Genomic DNA, 22906 nt, shown 5'->3' on the forward strand with positions numbered 1-22906 from the left:
GGGGCCCCCTGGGCGGACCCAGCAAAAGCTTCAACTTCCCCAACACCTCAGAGACTTTGTGGTGGACACATGGGTTGCTGGGGACAGCTAACCAGCCAGGTGGGGGCAATGTAGCGTGTTGGGGAATAGAGGTGGGGTGGAGATTTCCCAGCATGCTTTGTTAATTGTGTATTTTGGGGTTGTCGGGGAAAGTGATTGTTTTATGTGTTATTAGTTACAGTAATGTTAATTGTTATGCCATTGTTAGTGTTAGTTAGCCATGTTACATGTGTTATGATAGATTGTTATTACTTTTATGTGTTGTGATTATGTTATGATTGTTGCACCAGGAGTGAGAGTGTGTGTGCCATTAGTGATGTGAAACTGTGAAAACTATCTGAATTTGAGAGGGGTCAGATGTTTTTGCCAGAGCAAATAAAACATGAGCTGCAGATTTGTTTGGTTCCAGGCCTAGGGAAGTGGGGCTATGTGGCAAATTTGTGTAATATGTTTGCATTACACGACTTGATTTTTGTCGTATATTTGGTTTATGTTTAATTGCCACACAATTTATAGCAATGACATAATTTTGGTTCATTTGTCCTTTTGTTTTAGTGTTTTTGTACACTTTATGCCACAATTGTAATATAAGATCATAACAGTGTATTAATAAGAAGAGGCATTTACTGACATTGATATTGGATTAAAATTCCCCTTAAATTCGGTTGGAAACCTGTGATTGTGGAATCTAATGATTTTACAACGTAATTGCGGTCAGCTCAAATAGTTTATTATATAATTCTTGTGTGTATGTATGTATCCATCTTAAACTTGGCTCTTAGCTTTGTATATGTTGCTGTACGCTGTATGTGGCTTCCTTGTTCGTATTATTATAATAAAACCCGCTTCTGACGTTGTGTCGTCACTGTCCCCAGTCTGCACGCCATTTCTTGTCACATGACCCAAGTCGACCAATCACGGTGGAGTAAAACTGACACTCAACAACCCAGACGCGAAACGTTCACTATCTAAAATGACCGACGTGAGATTGGCGCAATGACTATGTTCGCAGCTCGCCATTAGTAGTTGTATTTTGTACCGAGTGTCGATGCGTTCACTCCGTCTAGGGTTCTATTTTTGGAGGCTGACGCGACAATATCTGCCATTTCTGCCGACATTTCCGCAAAATCGAACATTCAGGCAATCACAACCAAGGTTTCCGCTCTGGTGGAAGCTCGTTAACCATGGAAATGGATAGAAAATGCCGCTGGGGCAGCGGCTGCTTGCGAGGGAGCTGACGCCATCTCTCGCTGTTTGCGCTGGAGTTTGATCCGCTAAAAATGCGAGGACCATGTTCAAAAATGTATTCGGCTCAGGGTTTCTGGTGAGAACGACTCATGTTATTCTAACGTGGGTTATAACCTTAATACTCTTCCTACACGACACGGGTAAGAAATGCATTATACACCCTGAAACAATGACCTATTACTCTCTCTCTCTCTCTCTCTATATATAATTAAAACAATTATGCCCGTTTGCAATATGTGTGCGTGTTTAAATATGTGTGTATATAAAATGTATTTATTTTTTATAGTTGCATCTGTATTCTATATTCATTTTTTTGTTTTATTTTATATATATATATATATATAGAGAGAGAGAGAGAGAGAGAGAGAGAGCTAGTAAGTAGCTAGTTATGTGAATTATTTATTTAGTTATGATTCATTGTTAACCTAACACATATAGTTATTGATTGATTGACATCTTTTTTAATGTGTGTGGGTGTGGGGATTAAGATCTGAGGAAGCAGGAAGAGAAGGGCCAACTTGCACAACCTGTGCTCTTCGTCCTGCTGGTGCTGGTGTCGGTGTTGCTGTACTTTGCTGTTTCACTGATGGATCCAGGTTTCATCCTGTCTGATGACAGCGATTTGCAGGTGAATCATCGATTCTATTATTATTTTTTTAAATATAAATAAATAAATATATATATATATATATATATAAACACAATGAGAGAAAAAACAAATGCCACTATAACTTTGTGTTTACATAGCTCAACGATTGACTGGATAATAAGATAAAGTATATACATACATTATACTGCTGGTCCATACTAGTCTGGACTAGTCAGGTGGGTCATCATATTGTTTTGTAGTTTGGGGTCTGATATAACATTATTTCCTATGCCTGGGATTTATATTAAGTAATCAGTTATCAATATAACGTTATTACCTGAAGTGTTTTATTTCATCCTTTCCATAACATTTAATTTAGGTTTTGAATGATGTGCTTGTAGGTTGGCATCCCCAGTGAATTAATATGTGGGGAAATTATGAAGAAATTTGATAAAAACATTTTTACTTAGAATTAAAGCTGTAATTAGAATTAATTACAGCTGTACTAACTTTTGTAATACAATTAGCCACAGCCATCTAGAAGTCTGAGATCTTCATGGAAGGGAGATAGCACAGAGCTAGCACTACAGTGATTAGAAGAAGAAGAAAGAGAAAAGACGGAAAGGATTTTTTATTTTAGATTTATTTCTGTTAGTTTCCTCCTTGTATGAAACAAAAAATGTAAATATAACCAAGACACCTTTCTGCTCTGTCCAACAGGGAGCGGTTCCCACTGTCTTAGAAAAACTGTCTGTTTTTATTTTATATTGTTAAAACTAGAGTTTGCGCAACCTGCAAAAACACAGTATTCACCTTCCTAAATAGCTATGAAACTAAAACTGACTGCCCTGCCAACTACCGCCACCCTGCTACTGCGCTGTGTATTTTTGCTGTTGCTGCCTGTAAAAAAAATTTTTTGGGGTTTGTTTTTTTTTCAAAACCATCTTCTCCATAAGTCCAAAATTGTAAAGTCATGAAAAAAAATTTACCTGATAGTTGCTCTGTAAGAAACACAGAACAATGTTTATAGCACAAGTCATAGTGAGTCTCCATCCTATTCTGTGTGCTGGTATAAATCATTTATCTAGATTGATGGTGCTCCTTATTACAACTTGCATTCTACTTTGTCATTCCAAATTACAAAGCAATTATATGTGAGGCAGTAGGCAAAAGAACTTTGATTTTGTTTAATCTGATGTGGAATTTTTCTGTGTAAACACTTCCTTTGAGAAAGCTCCTGAAGCACAATGTCGATGATTCACTTGGGTGAGTTGGGTGAGTTTAAGTAAAATGCTATCGCTTTAATACCTGTAATATAGGCTCACACAAATCTGATCCTAACTGAATAATTATTCGCCAGCCACAGAAGTAAACCAGTTCAATAGAATAGGGCTTCTCTCACCAGATATTCCTGTCTTACTTCTAATAGTTCACCTTGGGGGTGACTGAGGAGCAGCAGGACATGATTCCACCCACAACTAAATCCCTGAGACAGCGGCGCTGTGGCCATTGCTTGCTTCAGGTACGTTCTCTTTGTGAGCTTCTTTAGTGGTTTACTTAGTTTGTATGCTTCAACAAGCTGCAGACTTGAGACAGGAGAGATGTGCAATTCTGATGATGTTCAAATTTTTATCTGCAAAGTTTACTGTTAAACTCAGGACAAATCACCGATCAAAGCTTTTATATACAGTATGTTGCCAAATACATATTAATCTCCTCCACATTTTAGTAGATCATTTCAGAATTCATAAGTCATAGTAAACCCAACAAAAATAAACTTTATTTGTACTGTATAGCATTTTTCTCAAACACTGAATTTAGCCATTGTTAGTAGACAAGTTAGTAGACATTTTCACACATAAAGATTGTAAAGATTTAAGTACCGTATTTTCACGACCATAAGGCGCACCGTACTAAAAGGCGCAGTCTCAGTTATGTGTGCCATTACTGTATTTAACACACACATAAGGCGCACCGGATTATAGGGCGCGGGTTTTATATACCGGTACATATCCTCTACTACGTTTAAATACCTCTACTGCGTATTTAAAAATAGAGCGGGAGCAAAACTGAGTATGTTTGTGCTTTATTCATGTATTTATTACAAAGTATTAATCAAACCCATCGAAGTCATCATCCTCTGTTTCTGAATCAAACCGCTGCGCTAAATCAGACATGCCAGTTTCCCCTTCTTCGCTGTCAGAGTCACTTTCCGTGCCGTGCGGCTCCTCGGAAATGATGCCGGCTTTTGCGAAAGCTCGAACAACAGTGCCAGCAGACAGGTTAGCCCAAGCATCTACAATCCATCCGCAAACTGTGGCGTAACTTGCCCGGCGCTGCCTTCCACTTTTCGTGAAACTGTGGTCTGCGTCGGTCATCCATCGCTCCCACGCCGCTCGCAGCCTTACTTTGAACGGCCGGTTCACACCGATGTCGAGCGGTTGAAGTTCCTTTGTCAGACCTCCCGGAATAACAGCAAGCACAGCGTTCATTTGTTTCACCTTGTTTTTCACATCGGCTGTGAGATGGGCACGCATGGAGTCACAGATTAACAGCGATGGTGATGCGTGGAAAAAACCACCTGGTCTCCTTACATACACCTCCCTCAGCCACTCTTTCATCATCTCCTCATCCATCCAGCCCTTTTCATTTGCCTTAATAACGACTCCAGCTGGAAAAGTCTCTTTAGGCAAAGTCTTTCTCTTAAAAATCACCACAGGCGGCAGTTTCTGTCCATTTGCGTGGCAGCCAAGCACAACAGTAAACGACGCCTTTTCATACCCCGTTGTGCGTATCGCTACCGTGCTGGTCCCCTTCTTCTCCACCGTGTGATTCACCGGGATGTCGAAAGTGAGCGGCACCTCGTCCATGTTGGTGATGTGGCTTGGCTGGATGCGTTTGTCGGCGATGTGTTTGCTGCAGTAGGAGTGGAAGCTCGCCAGCTTTTCATTATAATCCGCCGGACGTTGCTGCGCTACTGTAGTCCTGGTCCGGATGGAACAATGGCACCGTTTCATAAAACGAAAGCACCACGACGGACCTCCTTGAAAATGTTCAATTTTCATTTCTTCCGCTAGCGTTACTGCTTTTAGTCGAACAGTGACCGTCGAAACGCTCGCCCCACTCGTTCTTTGCTCGATGATCCACCGCTCGAGTCTTTCCTCCAACTCGGGCCACCTCGCCTTATGTCCGCGGAAACTCAGCTGCGTCTTCTTCACCTGTCGGAGTTCGTTTTCCATCTTCCTCCACTTGCGAACCATCGATTCATTAATCTTGAATTCTCTCGCGGCTGCTCGATTTCCATGTTCCTCTGCGTAGCTGATAGCCTTCAGTTTAAACTGTGCTTCATAGGCGTGTCTCTTTGCCATTTTAAGGGTTGTTAAGACAACAATGTTCTGCATAAAGCACATACCTGTTCTTTTATACACAATCCACGCCCACACTTCCCCCTTTAACGTTCTCATGGTGGTCTCAACAACGTCCGCAGTAACAACACACATAGGGCGCACCGCACTATAGGGCGCGCCGCACATTTTGAGGAAAAAAAAAAGACGTTTATATGCGCCTTATAGTCGCGAAAATACGGTACACTCCCAAATTATGGAACATGTTACCAAAGACTAGAGAGGCGGGTTATATGGGTTGTATTAATTTGTTTCACAAGTTATTCAACTGTTTATTGCATAATGTCCGATTTCTCTCCATACTCAGTTAACCCAATTAATGGAAAAATAGCAGCTTAGTGCTACGTGCTGTGTTTGAATTATTCATCAAGGAAATTGACAATGTTGTTGAAATAAACACACAGAAACATACAGATTGACATTTTAGATGGTAGAACCAGTAGAACCACTATAAAAAATATCTAGCTTGTTAAGTGCCAATTCACAAAATAATTGGCTTTAGATTGTGTAGATATACTCTTGATGACTTTTGAGGGGGGGACAAACACTGAAACCAAATGTAAGAGAAGCGGGTCACAGGACATTCTGCCAGCAAGTCTTATCCATGGCTGAAATTTAACACTTAAGTTCCACGGTATAGAATAACAGATGCAATAGCATAGCAACCAACTTCTGTTACACATCCTAAACAATATGCAGTAAGGTCTTTTTCTAGCCTCGTCCAGTTTCTCATGTTCTTTGTCTCCTTTATTAATTATGGCCATGTGAACACATTTGGTTTTATGAATGGTGAATCTCAGTTCTGTTTGAATCCGCTTGAATTGCATTTACAGCTGTTGGAGCTTTTTCCCCAAATCCAGTCCCAAAAGCCATGGAATCCATTCCTGACAAATCTTCGATTTAATGATCTTTATTTTGTGTCGTTTGAGTTTGGCATCTGGGTTCTACTGCTCATCCCGGCGAGGGGTACAGCAAACAAAGGCACGTAAGTGAGCTAGAAATATAGGCATGATGATCTCCCGCTGCATAAAACAGTAAAGCCAAACAATTGGATACAGGGGAGGTGTAGGGAGCACGGCAACGCAGCAAGCAGGCAGGATTGGCTGCTTAAAGGCCGGCCCATTAAAGAGTGTGGAAGCGTCAAGTTGCCTGACTGAACTAGCTCTGCAAGCTACACATCATTTATTGACTCTACTACTACTTCTAACGCCAATTTTATATGTCCCAAGCAGCAGCCAATGAGATCCAAGCATTGCCAGATCTGTCAGCACTGTGTGCGGCGATATGACCACCACTGTCCGTGGATCGAAAACTGTGTGGGTGAAAGGAACCACCGCTGGTTCATGCTCTACCTGGCTGTTCAGCTGCTGGTGCTGTGTTGGAGTCTCCACATGGCCTGGTAAGGACTTGTTTTCCAATGGACATTTTAAAGCAATGGGGAGGGAACATAACACATCTAAATTCTCCCCCCACAGGACCGGCTTCAGTTATGCTCCCACCTGGCAACTGTGGCTGCGCACCAACGGTATGCTGCTGGCTGTGGCCGCATTTGTTGCGTTGCTGTCACTGACCGTGCTGCTTCTTCTGGGCTCCCACCTCTACCTGGTCTCTCTCAATACCACCACCTGGGAGTTCATGTCACGCCACCGCATCTCGTACCTCAAGCACTGCGGTGCGGATGAGAATCCCTTTGACCGCGGCACATTCCACAACCTGTGGGGTTTCTTCTGCGTGTGGGGAACGGTGGTGTGGGAGCAGGTCTACTTCAGGGAGGGCAGTGATCCAGCCTAAAATCAGGTAAAGTACCTCTGGCCTGTTTACCAACCATGACTGTTGGTCACCAATTTTTTACAAATCTTGAAATAACTTTTCTTGAAAAGAGACATTTCTTCGCTGCAATATTCTCTGCGGTTTAGAAACTGTTTTCCTCAGTTGGCACCGAGGAATTGGGAAGCCCCTTCGAATACAAGCTTGGAGTTGACTTGTTCATGCACTTAAATTCTACTTGACCTCATTGTTGCTTTCCTTTTGTGTCCAGTGGTTTGTTTCTGCTGTGGAAGTCACATAGTTAATCCAATTATTGGGTTTTTATTGAAAAACCCAATTATTGGGGTTTTTTTGAAAAAATGTGTAAACTTGCATAAACATTTTATTCAAATTTTACCATCCATACAAGTCACAATTTAATGATTCCTTTAATGATTTTATATCTACTAAGCGCAGTTTCAAGTATCAACTGAAATGTTGACATTGGGAAGAACATTGTCTTCAGGATAAGCTGGGCTGAATTGACTCTTCACAAAATGTAATTTACCAAGGGTCACTCCTTTCATTATCTTTGAATTGAAACTAAAACAGAGTTCAATCAGATTTTCCGAACAATAAAGCAGACAGGCTAAATGAAAATGACGATTGAGGTGCTGCATTTAAATAGACTTTTAAATAATGTTTCTAGCAACTATTCAGTGATTTTTTTAATTATTCAGTGGGCAGCATTTCAGATTTTGTATTTAATTTTTTTTCAAAGTCAGAGATAAGTGAGATTTTTGTAAGATCATTTTAATACAGCAACTTACTAAGTACTTTGTTTGGTATTCCCATATTAGCTATCCACTGTGCAATACTTTTGAGAGAGCAATGAAAGCAATAAATGTATTTAACTTGTAATGAGTACATGCTGATTACTTTCATTTTGAGTCGGTGTCATTAAAAGATACAAAATTTCATTTGATAAATGTGTATTTGTTATATGCAATACTGTCATGTGATGATTTTAAATTATTTGAGAAGATGGTATGTCACCAATAAAATATTTGAAATTTCCCACAAAACTTGTTTGGAATATGTCAATTTATTAATAGTTTCCTTCATGTAGTTCCTTCAATAATTTCCTTTTGATTTCAATCATAACATTTTGCACATACATAGATTCATGGTAACAGAGCAATTCAAAAAATGTCTTAGGCTAAAGAAATAATTTTCCACTACACAATAGCAATTAACAAAAATAAGTTTTCTGTTTGTCTTATTTCATTGGATTACAGAACATTCAATCCTTCATATGGGGTCTAATTACTTCATTTAAATGACTCAGAGGTGACAACATGGTGATGGACTAATCTATAGGCAGCATCATAATTACTTTTATGAAGTAATTTTAGAATACCCATACTCAGAACTAATTTTAGAATATTTTCTTTATAATTTAAATAAAATCTTTGGGACTGATGGCCAAAGAGACAAATATTCACTACCTATATAGAATAGTTTTCAAAAAGGATAACATTCAAACCCCCCAAAAAATCCAGGCTGACACAACTTCAGTTACCTTTCACATAGATGGAAATGTCAATGAACGGAGGAAAAGTCGAAGTCTGAAAACATTTCTTGCTGCTCACTTGTGAAAAAATAAGGTGGTCGGGGAAGAGACAGCACAGGCTTGAGGCAAGTGAATTCCTTGTCAAAGTTGCTGACATCTGCCGGGGCTTTGATGGTCGGCAGAAAGGGTGGCTTCACCTTCTTCGCCAGAAGACCCTCCCAATCCACTCCCTGTGACAAATAGATGGCGTTATCACAATAGAATATTGTCATCTCAGAAGTACAACTTACCCTAATGTAATGTGTGGGCATCTAGCTCCATTGCAACGAAGCTAGATGCCCACACATTAGATTAGACTCTACGACTGCAAGACGTATCCATTTTTGCAAAACCAGGTAAGACATATCAAAAAACACCTAACCAGCTTGTTGCTTCCACACACGAGACAGTTGAGGAAAAGCTCAAATTTTATCTTTGGCAGATCTTAAATACTGAGATGCTCATGGAATGTAGACAGCCCAATTAAAGACTTCCGCAGACCCATCAAAATGACCTTGAATTGCTCAAACTAAATGTGAAAAGAGCTATTCAAGCAAGTACACCCAGGCATACTTACTTGTATTTTCTTTTCATACTTTAACTAGAGACATTGACACTTGTTCTTGAATCAAAGCAGGAAACAAAGTCTAGGGTGTTTTGTCACCTGATAAAACTGATGTCTCTTCACCTCCCTGGCATCCTGCTCTCCTCCTCCGAGCCTCCTCTCTGGATTCTTGTGCAGCAGCTGTCACACAGACTACATTAGAAGAAATTGGCCAAATCTTATAGAATCATCTCCACCAACGCCATTGTTCTGAGACTAGATATTATCTCTATAGCTATTAACTATCATCTCCCAAATAGGAGCCTTTCTGTGTGGAGTTTGCATGTTCTCCCCGTGCTCACATGGGGTTTCCTCCACCTAACGTCAGTAAGGACCCCCCCCCCCCCCCCAGGAAACATGCACACATCATCGTTTGACCAGCGATGGACACTCATCACCAGGTCCCCGGGTGCGTCCACGAATGCTGCCCACTGCTCATGGCTGTGCCCCCGGAGGAAGAACACGCCAGGATGGGTTAAACGCAGAGGCCTCATTTCACTGGCCACCATCCAAAGCATATGCATGTGTGTGCGTGCATGTGTTGTAGTTCCATGAGCTTTATTTACAATGAAGGCCTAAACATTTTGCAGTAGTGCACAGTACTTGATGATTACAAATTCAATATTATTCTTATGAATACATTTAAATGTATTATTACCATGTAGAAACTGTAATCTCAACATTTTATAATTTACATTAATATAAATATCATTAATTTGTCTTATGTTAACAAAATATGATATGATTATTTTTCTTAGCTTATAATTGGGTCCTGCAGTTGTTTTTATTTGGGGTTCTTTTTTTTAAGAGCATTGCAGTCCAGATGAGGAGTAGGAGTACCAGGGCCTACCTGTTGGACAATAGACACAGACCCAGTAGAAAGGAAGCGAGGGAAGGGCACTTCATCGTTGACAATACTATCAAACACCTCTTCTTCGTCATCCCCAGCGAAGGGCGACTGAAAGCGAGACGAGCGGATATACAGTAGGTGACGCAGCTCACCAACCACACAAGAACTTTGAAAATCTTAAATTATAGGCCTTGAAAGCACTTCGACATTTCAACATTTCACCCGGATTAATAAGAATCCTTGATTGTCTTAAAAAAGGAAACTAGACACTTCTTGCAATTTATATTGTATGGACAGAATACAATAAAAATGTGTTACCCTGATGTAGTGAAATTCCCCTTGAATCTTAATGTAGCAATAACCTTGGTAGAGTCTATTACAACTGGAAAGATAAATACACACCATTCAAATTCACCTGCGAAACACTTAATGTTTTTCAAGTTTTACATTTGTGTTTTCATGATACCATCATTCTACCTTAAATCAAGCGTTGGGTCAAGGTCTGGTGTGATTCCCGGTTCACATAATAATAGCATTATAATAAAATCAACATGGAATATGGGGCTATGAGGATAATATAAATAGGAGGCTATTCGTATTGGATGCTGACCTCGCCCACCAGCATCTCGTAAATGAGGACCCCCAGCCCCCACCAGTCCACACTCCGTGTGTAGTTGTTCTCCGTCAGCAATTCAGGTGCCAGGAACTCTGGGGTGCCACAAAAGGTTGAAGTACGGTCGCCATGGCCCATGCCTACATACATTACAGATGCCAAAAGTGCATTCTGTCATACTGGAGGTGCTATAGTGATGTCATACAAATATATACTGCATGTCCTTTGTAATGCGATCATGTGATGAAGTAGTTTTAGTATTTGGACAGTTTTTGGTTGCTTTGGCCCTGGGTTGGGTGCCAAAGCAACCCTAACTTAACTCTAACCCCAACTCTATTACTAAACCTAACCCCAACTGTCAACTCTTAGACTGAATTTTAAATGATCTTTATTTATTTTGCATCGTTTGAGTTTGGGCACCTGGGCTCTTCTGCTCATCAGTCCCAGTGAGGTGTACAGAAAACATAAGCATGCTTAATGGGCTATAATAGTAGAGTGATGAGCTTGAGCGAGGTGGATGCACGGGAGGTGGGTGGAGGGCAGCAACACAGCAAGCAAAGCAGGCAGGGCAAGAGGGATTAGCTGCTTAAATAGGCCAGCCCATAAGGCCGTGGAAGTCTGTGGGGTCGTCGAGTTTTCTGACAGAACTAACTCCACAAGCTATGCCTCATTAGTTAACATCCTAAAAAGCGCAATAAATTATTTCTTCTCTTCCATCATTTTTGAAGAAATTACATTGCAAGAAAAATAAATTCCTCTTTTCTATTTATATCATATAATCAATAGGCTAAATGTGATGAGTAATTATTAAAAAAGCTTCATGGTCATTGTGGATTTTTTTTTTTTTTTTTTTAATTTTAATAACATTGGTCTACAGAGAAAGTATTGTTTGTGAACCTACGTGCATCAAAGTCATGGTGTTGATATAAAAATAAAGAAATAAAAACAGGCCATATACAGGTAAACAGATGGAAAACTAATAATTAATTTTCTTGTCATTTACCTTCCTTGCACAAGCCAAAGTCTGTTATCTTGACAAAGCCATCTGCATCCATCAGTAGATTATCAAGTTTCAAATCCCTGAAAGTGACACAAAGCAGAGAGAAAGAATGAAAAAGGAAGAATCTAGCAAAGAGTGAGACCATGAATTAGAAAATGAATGAGTGACAAGAGAAACCGACTGATTCTTCCTGATGATGAAGATTCTTCCTCCCCGGAAACTCACCTGTACACAATCTTGTTGGAGTGGAGGAACTCTAGCCCCAGCAGTACGCACGAAGAATAAAACCTTAACACAAAATACATTTAAAGTGATGAAGGAAACATTTTGGATTTCGCTAATTGGCGTATCAACGGTGGGTAGTTTTCCATATGGTTAGGCGCTATTCAGCATGACCCAGCTGAAGAGACGAGACTCAGCTGTTGCCAATGGGCAAGGACAGTGGACGACAACCGATTGGTTACTTCGTAAACGGACGGTAAATAAGAGGCTGATTGGAACTCAAACGGGAGTCCCCCGCGAGCCGCCAGAGGAGGACGAGTTCCGCTGGGATCGGCTACTCGGTGTTGACACGGACGCGACGTCGGACCGTTCCGCCCGGTTCTCTGCAGCGCGTTGACAGAGAAGACGAGTCGACGAAAGACATATGTTCTGCGATCTCAAGCACTTCCTAAAGGAACGGTGACTTCTGGAATCCTGTAGTGTTTCGGTGTGAGTGGGCCGCCCCACCAATGAAACGGGAAGGCTCATACTGTGTCTGTTTGTTCTGTCAGCTACAGCGATCGATCCCCTCCTGGAATCCCAAGAGTGACGTCAGCCCTACGTGGGACTCCGGGCCATTCCCATGCCAACGCCCCGCCTGCTGTCAAAGTAAAAGTCCTGGCTGCTTGGGATCGACTCAACTTAGGAGCCCCACAACTGGTGAACGTTCTGCCAGGTCTGCGGTGACCATTGGCGGATCCCACTATGCCTTGCTTGTGTCCTTAATTTCAGTCGGGAGGGACCCCGACCGAACGGACAACTTATCTTTCTGTCTGTTTGTGCCCTTAGTATTTTGTACCTTGTGGTAACCTGCCAAAGTGTTAGATTTGGGGGTAGGCCTTAGGCAGGCCACTAGTAAGGTTAGTGCAGTCCATAACTTACGCGTACGGCCTGTGTGCTGGTTTGAGAGATTTGTGGTAGTTCAGTCACAAATCTAACGAAGGTTTGCCGTGAATGCATTTTTATACAGTTTGCCGTGAATGCATTTTTATACAGTTTGCCGTGAATGCATTTTTATACAGTTTGCCGTGAATGCATTTTTATACAGTTTGCCGTGAATGCATTTTTATACAGTTTGCCGTGAATGCAATTTTTATACAGTTTGCCATGGATGCACATTTTTATGCAGCTTGCCCTGAATGCATTTTTATGCAGCTTGCCCTGAATGCATTTTTATACAGTTTGCCGTCTCGTAAGCCCTGCGCATATACTCGCGGTAATTTAGACCTAGACTGCTGTGTGGTTGTCATCGGCTCTAGGCCCCCTTATCCAGTGCAATTGGTGGAGTTATTTTAATGGATGAATTGTAATAAAATAACTTCTTAATTGACGCTCGCTGCCTCTGTGTTGTGGTGTGTCCTGGGATTTCCTGCATCAACTGGGTTGTCCTTATGACTTCGCGACACCCGCTTTTTTTTGGCGTCGTCGGCAGGATCCTAGTAACACCCACAACATGGAGGGCGCTAGGCCAGGTGATGGACCCGAGCCAGAGCCTAGACCAGGAGGGCACGCAGTGATGATTCCATGGTTCATGGGGGGGCCCTGGATCCCCAAGTTTAGCGGAAAAGGAGGAGCCATTGCCTTTGAGGAATGGAAGACACAGATGGAGGCCTTTCTCCGGGCACAGGGGCTACTTGGCCAACAGAGGGTGGATTTTGTCCTGAGTGCTTTAGAGGGTGAAGCAAAGCAGGAAGTACAACTGGCTGCACCTGCCAACAAAGTCACGGACGAGAGAATCGTCACCCTGCCGAAGGGCCTATATGGGGGGGCCACGTCGGTGGCACAGCTCCGGGTGACAAGGTGACTGATGAGGGGGTGGGAGCTTTCACCCTCCGGCTACGAGGATTACACCATCGGTGGCGAGCGGCTGACCCAGGCCCAGCGGATGGAGATGACGAGATGCTTCGTGCACAGTTTGCAATGGGCCTACGGCCCAGCCCCATTCAACAGGAGCTCCAGCGTCAGCTGCGACGCAGACCAGATATGTCGTTTACAGCCACGTACACCGAAGCCAAGGTACTCGAGCAGGAGCGGGACCAAATGGAGCTACAAGCATGCCGGGTGGATGCACCAAGACCGGCCGCCGCCGCCCCTGCAGTTGACTCCTCCTGGCAGCAGTGGAAGGAGACCTTTAAGTTGGAATTACAGCAAGATCTAAAAGAGCAGCTGTCCGCTCTTGGTTAGAACCTGGTACAAGACCTCCGGAATCTGCAGCTTCGAGATCACCAGGTAGACCCGCCCGTAAGGGAGCGTCGGGTCCAGGACACTGCCCCCACCACCTCCAGACCTCGACCAGAAGGCAGGCCCATCTGTCATGATTGTGGTGAGTCTGACCACATTCAGCGACGCTGCCCCCCGAGGCAGTGCCCGTCTAACCCGGGTTTTTAGCACCCTCGGTTGCTGTGGGGCAAGCCACCGGGGAAAACGGGACCCAGACTGCTGCTCAGAAGCCCTCAATGGTAGGAGAATGCCCCCAAGTAGAGGTTAGGGTACAAGGTAAGAAGATCCCCTGTATTTTAGATACTGGGTCTCAAGTCACACTGTTTAGCTACTCCTTTTTCCAAAAGTACTTTGGAGCAGGCAAAATCCATAATGCGGAGGAAGTCCCTTGGCTCACCCTGAGGACAGCCAACGGCCTGACCATACCTTATGTCGGCTATACAATCCTCAATTTTGAAGTAGGTGGGGTTCAGCTAGTGGATAAGGGGGTGGTGATTGTGAAGGACTCCTGCATGGGGGCTGACTGCGGGATACTGGGAATGAACATCATTTCTGACTGTTGGCAGCAGGTGTTCCAGGGAAACCACCCCAGCCACATTCCAGCACCTGATGCAATGCTGCCTTGGCAATCAGGTGAATGATTTTCTATTAGTTTACCTGGATGATGTCATAGTGTTTTCATCTGACTTTGACAGCCACCTGGACCACCTGGAGCAGGTCTTCAAGCGCCTGCAAGCCCACGGACTCAAGCTTCAACCCCAGAAGTGTCACCTCTTCCGGCGGGAGGTCCGCTACCTGGGCCATGTAGTCAGTCAACGTGGTGTCGCTACGAACCCTGAGAAGACGGTGGCAGTAGCAGAGTGGCCTGTCCCCCGCACTGTGAAGCAAGTGCGCTCCTTCCTGGGCTTCGCAGGCTATTATCGGAGATTTATATCAGGATTTTCTAAAATAGCCAGCCCCCTCCATCGCCTCCTCGAGGGCCCCGCTGGAGTCAAGTCTGCCACAGTCCAGTGGACGGAGGGCTGCCAGACGGCATTTGAAAGGCTCAAGATTACCTTACTGGATGCCCCGATCCTGGCATACGCTGACTTCAACCTGCCCCTCCGGGTGTATGTCGACGCCAGTCTAGAGGGTCTGGGAGCTGTGCTATCTCAAACCCAAGACGGAAAAGAAAGGGTGATTGCTTACGCAAGCCGCAGTTTGCACCCAGCGGAACGGAATGACCAGAACTACAGCTCATTTAAGCTGGAGCTGCTGGGGCTCAAGTGGGCAGTCACTGAGAAGTTCAAAGACTATCTCTGGGGGGCAGAGATTGAGGTGGTCACCGACAACAACCCCTTGGTGCACCTGGCAACGGCGACCCTCGGGGCTACCGAGCAGAGGTGGGTGGCACAGCTTTCCAACTACCGCTATGTTGTAAAATACCGCCCAGGCAATAGGAACGGGAATGCAGACGCTCTGTCCCGCCTGCCAGGGGAAGCCATGGTGTCTGCAGTCGAGACTGGTCTGGACCTACAACCCCAGGGAGGTGAATCTGCATCACAGCCACCCCACACTGAAGAGGCTGTGCCCCCTGCTGCACCCGCTAGTCGATGGAGGGACGTGCAGCGTGCAGATCCCGACTTGCAGAAACTGTATGATTGGAAGAACCGGCATGCTTGCCCGACGGATGAGGTACGCACCACCCTTTCCCGACCCTTACAGAGGCTGCTGGTAGACTGGGAGGCGATCGAGGTCCGGGATGGGGTCCTGGTAAAGATGGGGAAGGAGCCAGATACGTGTGCAGAGGCCCAACTAATCATTGTTCCAGGCAATGCAGCCCCAGACATATGGGCCCAATATCATCAGGCTGCAGGGCATGCTAGCGCAGAGCGGACCCTGAGCCTCCTGAGGCGACGCTTCTTCTGGGCCGGGATGGCCACCGACAGCAGCAACTGGACTAAAGACTGTGTGGAGTGTGCGGTAAGCAAGGCTGGCCCAGAGGTGAGAGCTCCCCTTCAATCCATACAAACCACTTACCCGTTTGAAGTTGTGGGGTTGGACTATTTGTCATTAGGCAGACCAGGCGACATGTACCCCTACATCCTGGTTATTACTGACCTTTTCTCCCGATATGCGGTAGCAGTACCCACCCGAGACCAATCTGCTGGCACTACCGTGAAGGTCCTGTGGGGCGCATTCATCCAGACGTTCGGCTGCCCGGAGTGGATTTTGTCAGACAGAGGGGGAGCATTCGAGTCAGAACTGATGCAGCAGCTCTGTGCCCTGTATGGGTGTGTTAAGAGCCGGACCACCGCATACCATCCACAGTGTAATGGGGCTGTCGAGCAGTTCAACCAGACTTTGCTGTCCCTGCTGAGTTCCTTGCATACGGAGGAGCAGTCCCAGTGGTCAGCCAAGATGCCTGCGCTGGTACAGGTATATATTAGCACCATTCATAGTGCCACTGGGCTAACTCCCCATTTCGTGGTGTTTGGTAGGCACGCCAGGCTCCCTGTGGATCTGTGTGTATGTTCGGCCTCCCCAGGAGCGCACCACCCTAGATGGATGCACATCACCACTGAGCCTTGACTGCCGCCTATCACCGGGTGCAAGCACGCACCCATCAGACGCAGGCCTGGGACCAGGCACGCTACAACCGGAGGGCCTGGGCCACTGAATTACTGCCAGGGGAGCGGGTCCTAGTCCGAAATTTCCGCCGTCGGGCTAGGGGCAAGCTGGAGCCTAGGTGGGTCCCCTCTCCTTTTGTGGTTTTCTCAGTTGCGTCCTGAGCAGCCAGTCTATCGCATCCGGCCTGAGGGGAAGGAAGGGCCTGTCCGCACCATGCACCGGAACAATCTGCGTCCCTGCGCGATTGGTCTCCAGGGTCCTCCTCCGCCCCCGTTGACTCGCAGCTGGACCACCAAGGGCGGGAACAGACCCGCCACCCCGATGGCCAGGGATGGGAGTGCTGCCCCCTTCACCACGTCCAGAGCCTCCTCTAGCCCCAGGCCCAGACAGACAGATTCCGGCCCCCGAGACTCAAGGAAATCTCCAACAAGATGAGGAGATACTGGGGGAAGTTGTGCCTCTGGTCAGGCGCTCACAACGGTCCAATCACGGGGTACCTCCCCAAAGATATGAGTGAGTAGCGGTTGGGTCGGGACGACCACCATTTAAGTGGGGGGGAATTATGACGCGTGGGCCCTGTGTAATTTTATTTGACTGTTAATATTAGTATGATAATTTATGCATGTTGACCTGTAACATGAGGGTGTGCTTCATGAATTATTTGGGACAGTGGGATCAATGTTTTTGCTGGTGGGTAGTTTTCCACATGGTTAGGCGCTATTCAGCATGACCCAGCTGATGACAACGAGACTCAGCTGTTGCCAATGGTCAAGGACAGTGGACGACAACCGATTGGTTACTTCGTAAACGGACGGTAAATAACAGGCCAATTGGAACTCAAACGGGAGTTCCCTGCGGGCCGCCAGAGCAGGACGAGTTCACCGCGAGCCGCTGGGATCGGCTACTCGGTGTTGACGAGGACGCGACGTCAGACCGTTCCGGCCCGGTTCTCTGCAGCGCGTTGACGGAGAAGACGAGTCGACGAAAGACATATGTTCTGCGATCTCAAACACTTCCTAAAGGAACGGTGACCTCTGGAATCATGTAGTGTTTCGGTGTGAGTGGGCCGCCCTACCAATGAAACGGGAAGGTTCATACTGTGTCTGTTCTGTCAGCTACAGCGATCGATCCCCTCCCCTCCATGCCAACGCCCCGCCTGCTGTCAAAGTAAAAGTCCTGGCTGCTTGGGATCGACTCAACTTAGGAGCCCCGCAACTGGTGAACGTTCTGCCAGGTCTGCGGTGACCATTGGCGGATCCCACTTTGCCTTGCTTGTGTCCTTAATTTCGGTCGGGAGGGACCCCGACCGAACGGACAACTTATCTTTCTGTCTGTTTGTGCCCTTAGTATTTTGTACCTTGTGGTAACCTGCCAACGTGTTAGATTTGGGGGTAGGCCTTAGGCAGGCCACTAGTAAGGTTAGTGCAGTCCATAACTTACGCGTACGGCTGGTGTGCTGGTTTGAGAAATTTGTGGTAGTTCAGTCACAAATCTAACGAAGGTTTGCCGTGAATGCATTTTTATACAGTTTGCCCTGAATGCATTTTTATACAGTTTGCTGTCTCGTAAGCCCTGCGCATATACTCGCGGTAATTTAGACCTAGACTGCTGTGTGGTTGTCATCGGCTCTAGGCCCCCTTATCCAGTGCAACTGGTGGAGTTATTTTAATGGATGAATTGTAATAAAATAACTTCTTAATTGACGCTCGCTGCCTCTGTGTTGTGGTGTGTCCTGGGATTTCCTGCATCAACTGGGTTGTCCTTAAGACTTCGCGACATGACCTCTTAAATCTTTTTAAAATGCTGCTTTAATATGAATGAATACGAAATTTGAATTGGAGGAAAAAACACAAGAATTTTCCTTTTGCTTGGTAAAGTTAAAGTCCCTGGAAAGCAATAATACATATGTGTTCTGAGTTTGTCACACCATAGAAAAATTTGTTATTAATCACCCTGTCAAATGAGTGATAAAAAAAACAAACTTTCATCTGCTCCAGTTAGGGGTCGCCACAGCAGATCATCTGCCTCCAATACCTTCTGTCCTGTGCATCTTCCTTCCTTACACCAACCGCCTGCGTGTCCTCCCTCACCACATCCATAAACCTTCTTTGGCGTCCTCTTTTCCTCTTGCCTGGCAGTTCCATCCTTCTCCACCCACTCCACCCTGCCTGTACTCTCTTCTTCACCTCTCTCCCGCACTCTCTGCTGCTTTGGATGGCTGACCCCAAGTACTTGAACTCATCCGCCTTCTCCACCTCCACTCCTTGCATTCTCAGCTTTTTGCCGCCCTCCCTCCCATTCAGGCACATGTATTCTGTGTTAACCCTGCTGACTTTCATTCCTCTTCTCTCTAATGCATGCCTCCACTTCTCCAGGATCTCCTTAACCTGCTCCCTACTCTCGCGACCGTTCACAATGTCATCCGCAAACATCATAGTCTACAGAGACTCCTGCCTGATTTAATCTGTTAACCGGTCCATAACCATTGCAAACAAGAAAGGGCTAAGAGCTGATCCTGGATGCAATCCCACCTCCACTTTGAATGCCTTCGCCACACCTTACTACTGGCTGACTGCCATCATCACCCTAACCTGCTGTACATCCTTCCCAGCTTGGTCCCTTTGTGTTGCCAATCGGTACAAGTCCTTTTCTCCTTCCTTACTGTCCAACCTCTCATACAACTCGTCGAATTCCTTTTCCTTTGCTACTCCTCCCCGCCTTGCGCAGCATCAGCTTGTACTCCTTTCTACTTTCTTCATCTCTGACTATTCCATTTCTTCTTCGCAAACCTCTTCTGCTCTATGCTCTCCTGTACTTCCTCATTCCACCACCACCAAGAGTCCATGTCTTCCTTCCTCTTCCCACATGATACACAGAGTACCTTCTTGGGCATCTCCCTCACCACTTCTGCAGTTGGTTCCCAGTCATCTAGTAACCGTTTATTCCCACCCATTGCCTGCCTTACCTCTTCCCTAATGTGCATGCAACACTCCTTTTTCAACTTCCACCATTTTATCTTTGGCTCTTTTTTCACTCTCTTCCTCTTCTTGGCCTCCAGAGACATCCTACAGACCACCATCTGATGCTGCCTATCAACAGTCTCCTACCACCACTTTGCAGTCAATCTCTTTCATATTGCACCTCCTGCATACAATGTAGTCCACATATGTGCACCTTGCTCCACTCTTGTATGTCACCCTGTGTTCCTCCTTCTTCTTGAAATACGTATTCACAACAGCCAATTCCATCCTTTTGGCAAAATCCACCACCATCTGTCCTTCCACATTCCTCTCCTTGACACCATACCTACCCGTCACCTTCTTGTCACCTATGTCGCTGATCCCTTCGCCAACATGCCCATTGAGATCTGCTCCGACGACCACTCTCTCCCTTGGGGACGCTCTACACCCCTACATTCAACTCACTAAAGAATTCTTCTTTCTCTTCCATCTCACACCCAACTTGGGGAGCATATGCACTGACCACATTCTTTATCACCCCATCAATTTCCAGCTTCATGCTCATCACTCTGTCCAACACTCTCGTCACCTCCAAAACACTCTTGACATATTCTTCCTTCAAGACTATCCCTACCACATTTCTCCTGCCATCCACTCCATGGTAGAACAGTTTGTACCCGGCTCCGATACTCCTGGCCTTACTCCCCTTCCACCTGGTCTCTTGTACACATAGTACATCTATCTTCCTTCTCGCCATCATGTCAGCCAGCTCTCTCTCTTTACCCTTCATAGTGCCAACGTTCAAATTTCCTAATCTCAACTCTACTCTCCAACCCTTCTTCTTCTCCTGCTGTCGCCGTACACGCCTTCCCCCTCTTCGTCTTCGACAGACAGTAGGACAATTTCCACTTGCACCCTCTTGGCTAATGGCACCAGTGGCGGTCATTGTTAATCCGGGCCTCGACCGATCCAGTATGGAAATCAGAATTGTTGTTCGCATGTTTGATTTGGCATGCTTTTTACGCCAGATGCCCTTCCTGACCCAACCCTCTCTATTCATCCAGGCTTGGGACCAGCGCTGATGATACACTGGCTTGTGCACCCCCAGTTGCTAGATTAATGATTTAAAAAAAAAAAAAATAATTGGTAAGTATATAAAATTAGTTTTCAAAATTGTGGGGGGAAAAAAAAAAAAAAGCAGTTCCCATTGCTCTGAGACGCTGGGGCGTGTCCAAAGAAGACGCTGAAACCACAACCAATCGTGTTAATCATATTAAACGTTTACATTGGAATAATTAAATTCCATGTTTAAATGTTCTGCTGAATCCAGTCCGCAGTCCTGTGTGTCTAGTTGCTCACCTCAAAGCGCTGCGGTCTGATGCAGGACTCCCCGCTCTCTGGTGATTCCTGCCGCTCTTCCGCAGGCTAGGTTGGGGCTCCACAGCCTGCTAGGATGCAGCTAATGCTAACGTAACCAAACCTTGCGCAGTCAAAGCACCGGGACTGTTCTATTTTGTTTGTGGTATGAGTTCACGTCTCCCCGAAGACACCCTTTACTCCAAGTGTTTATTCCCAAAACAGCGTTTTATCCCAAATTCCGGGCTGTTAGCTTATTTCACCACTAATGCTCAGATTCTTACCTTGGTGTTTATATAATATTATGGGAGGGGCCACAGCAAGTATGACCGATCCATGTCATTAAGTCCTGATTTAGGCCCGCCCAAAAAATCTGCACCACAAAAATGGTGTGAAACAGTTTAACAGCGTAACTCCACAATTCAGTACTATATAGTTCAGTCTTTTCACATGTTTTCAGCAATTACTTTCTAATAAGGGTGTAACGATTCACCAATATGAATCTAAAACCCGTTTTAACGTTAAAGTTGCGTGGACCCCTAGATCGATCTAAATGTACCAGGTCGATGGCCCGATTTCCAAAGTTACGAATCGGTTGACTGAAGCTTTGCTGCCAGTTCTACTTTAGTATTAACTAAGCTGCTGCAGCCCTCATTGGTCTAAAGTTACAACTCATGTTACAAACCCCAATTCCAATGAAGTTAGAACATCCAACTTGTTGTCCATCCATCCATCAACTTTCCTCCGCTTATCCGGGGCCGGGTCGCGGTGGCAGCAGGCTGAGCAGGGAGCTCCAGGCCCCCTTCTCGTTTTCCAGTTCCTCCTGGGGGACCCCGAGGCGTTCCCAGGCCAGCTGGGATATGTAATCCCTCCAGGGCGTTCTGGGTCTACCCCGTGGTCTCCTACCAGTTGGACATGCCCAGAAAACCTCCAAGAGAAGGCGGCCAGGAGGCATCCTGATCACATGCCCGAACCACCTTAACTGGCTCCTTTCGACGCGAAAGAGCAGCGGCTCTACTCTGAGCTCCCTCCGGATGTCCAAGCTCCTCACCCCATCTCTAAGGCTGAGCCCAGCCACCCTACCCACCCACCCAGGAAACTCATTTTGGTCGCTTGTATTCGCAATCTCGTTCTTTCGGTCACTACCCAAAGCTCATGACCATAAGTGAGGGTTGGGACGTAGATGGACTGGTAAATTGAGTGCTTTGCCTTCCGGCTCAGCTCCCTCTTCACCACAACAGTCTGGTACAACGCCCACCATCACTGCTGACGTCTCACTGATCCACCGGTCCATCTCACGCTCCATTTTCCCCTCACTCGTGAACAAGATCTCAAGATACTTAAACTCCTTCACTTGGGGCAGCAACTCGCTCCTGACCCGGAGGGAGAAAATCATCGTTTTCTGGCAGAGAACCATGGCCTCAGACTTGGAGGTGCTGACTCTCATTCTGACCGCCTCACACTCAGCTGCAAGCCGCCCCAGTACATGCTGCAGGTCAAGGTCTGATGAAGCCAACAAAACCACATAATCTGCAAAAAGCAGAGATGCAATTCTGAGGTTCCCAAACCTCTCCTCACCTCGGCTGCGCCTTGAGATCCTGTCCATGACTGTCACAGACGGACTCCCCCAAGGTTGCCCCTTGTCCCCGATTCTAACACCCACTGAGAACTTGTTTGACTTTGTGCCGAGAATGCGAACACAGCTCTCACTTTGGTTGTACAAGGCCCGGATGGCTCGTACCATTGGCCCTGGTACCCCATATTCCCTCAGTACCCCCCACAGAAACCCCTGGG

At 45.8% G+C, this 22906-nt stretch overlaps 2 protein-coding genes across 2 annotated transcripts in view; one reads left to right on the plus strand and one right to left on the minus strand.

Moving 5' to 3' along the window:
- The first annotated feature begins 1013 nt into the window (after positions 1-1013).
- Positions 1014-8099, plus strand: zdhhc12b (zDHHC palmitoyltransferase 12b). The gene is made up of 5 exons (XM_080017332.1): positions 1014-1427; positions 1776-1915; positions 3306-3398; positions 6513-6679; positions 6756-8099. Exons 1-5 carry the CDS (start codon positions 1331-1333, stop codon positions 7069-7071), a joined length of 813 nt encoding a protein of 270 aa, XP_079873458.1. The 5' UTR covers positions 1014-1330; the 3' UTR covers positions 7072-8099.
- Positions 8100-8628: 529 nt separating this feature from the next.
- Positions 8629-22906, minus strand: part of pkn3 (protein kinase N3) — a gene marked incomplete at both ends in the record, with an annotated part of 49990 nt that continues 35712 nt past the window's right edge. Inside the window, 6 exons of the mRNA XM_080018328.1 lie at positions 8629-8829; positions 9303-9383; positions 10093-10200; positions 10703-10845; positions 11709-11785; positions 11931-11993. Coding sequence (XP_079874454.1) covers positions 8629-8829; positions 9303-9383; positions 10093-10200; positions 10703-10845; positions 11709-11785; positions 11931-11993 — 673 coding nt within the window. The remainder of the gene's footprint in view (positions 8830-9302; positions 9384-10092; positions 10201-10702; positions 10846-11708; positions 11786-11930; positions 11994-22906) is intronic.

The sequence above is a fragment of the Zeus faber genome (assembly GCF_960531495.2).
Source record: "Zeus faber genome assembly, chromosome: 17".
NCBI lineage: Eukaryota > Metazoa > Chordata > Actinopteri > Zeiformes > Zeidae > Zeus > Zeus faber.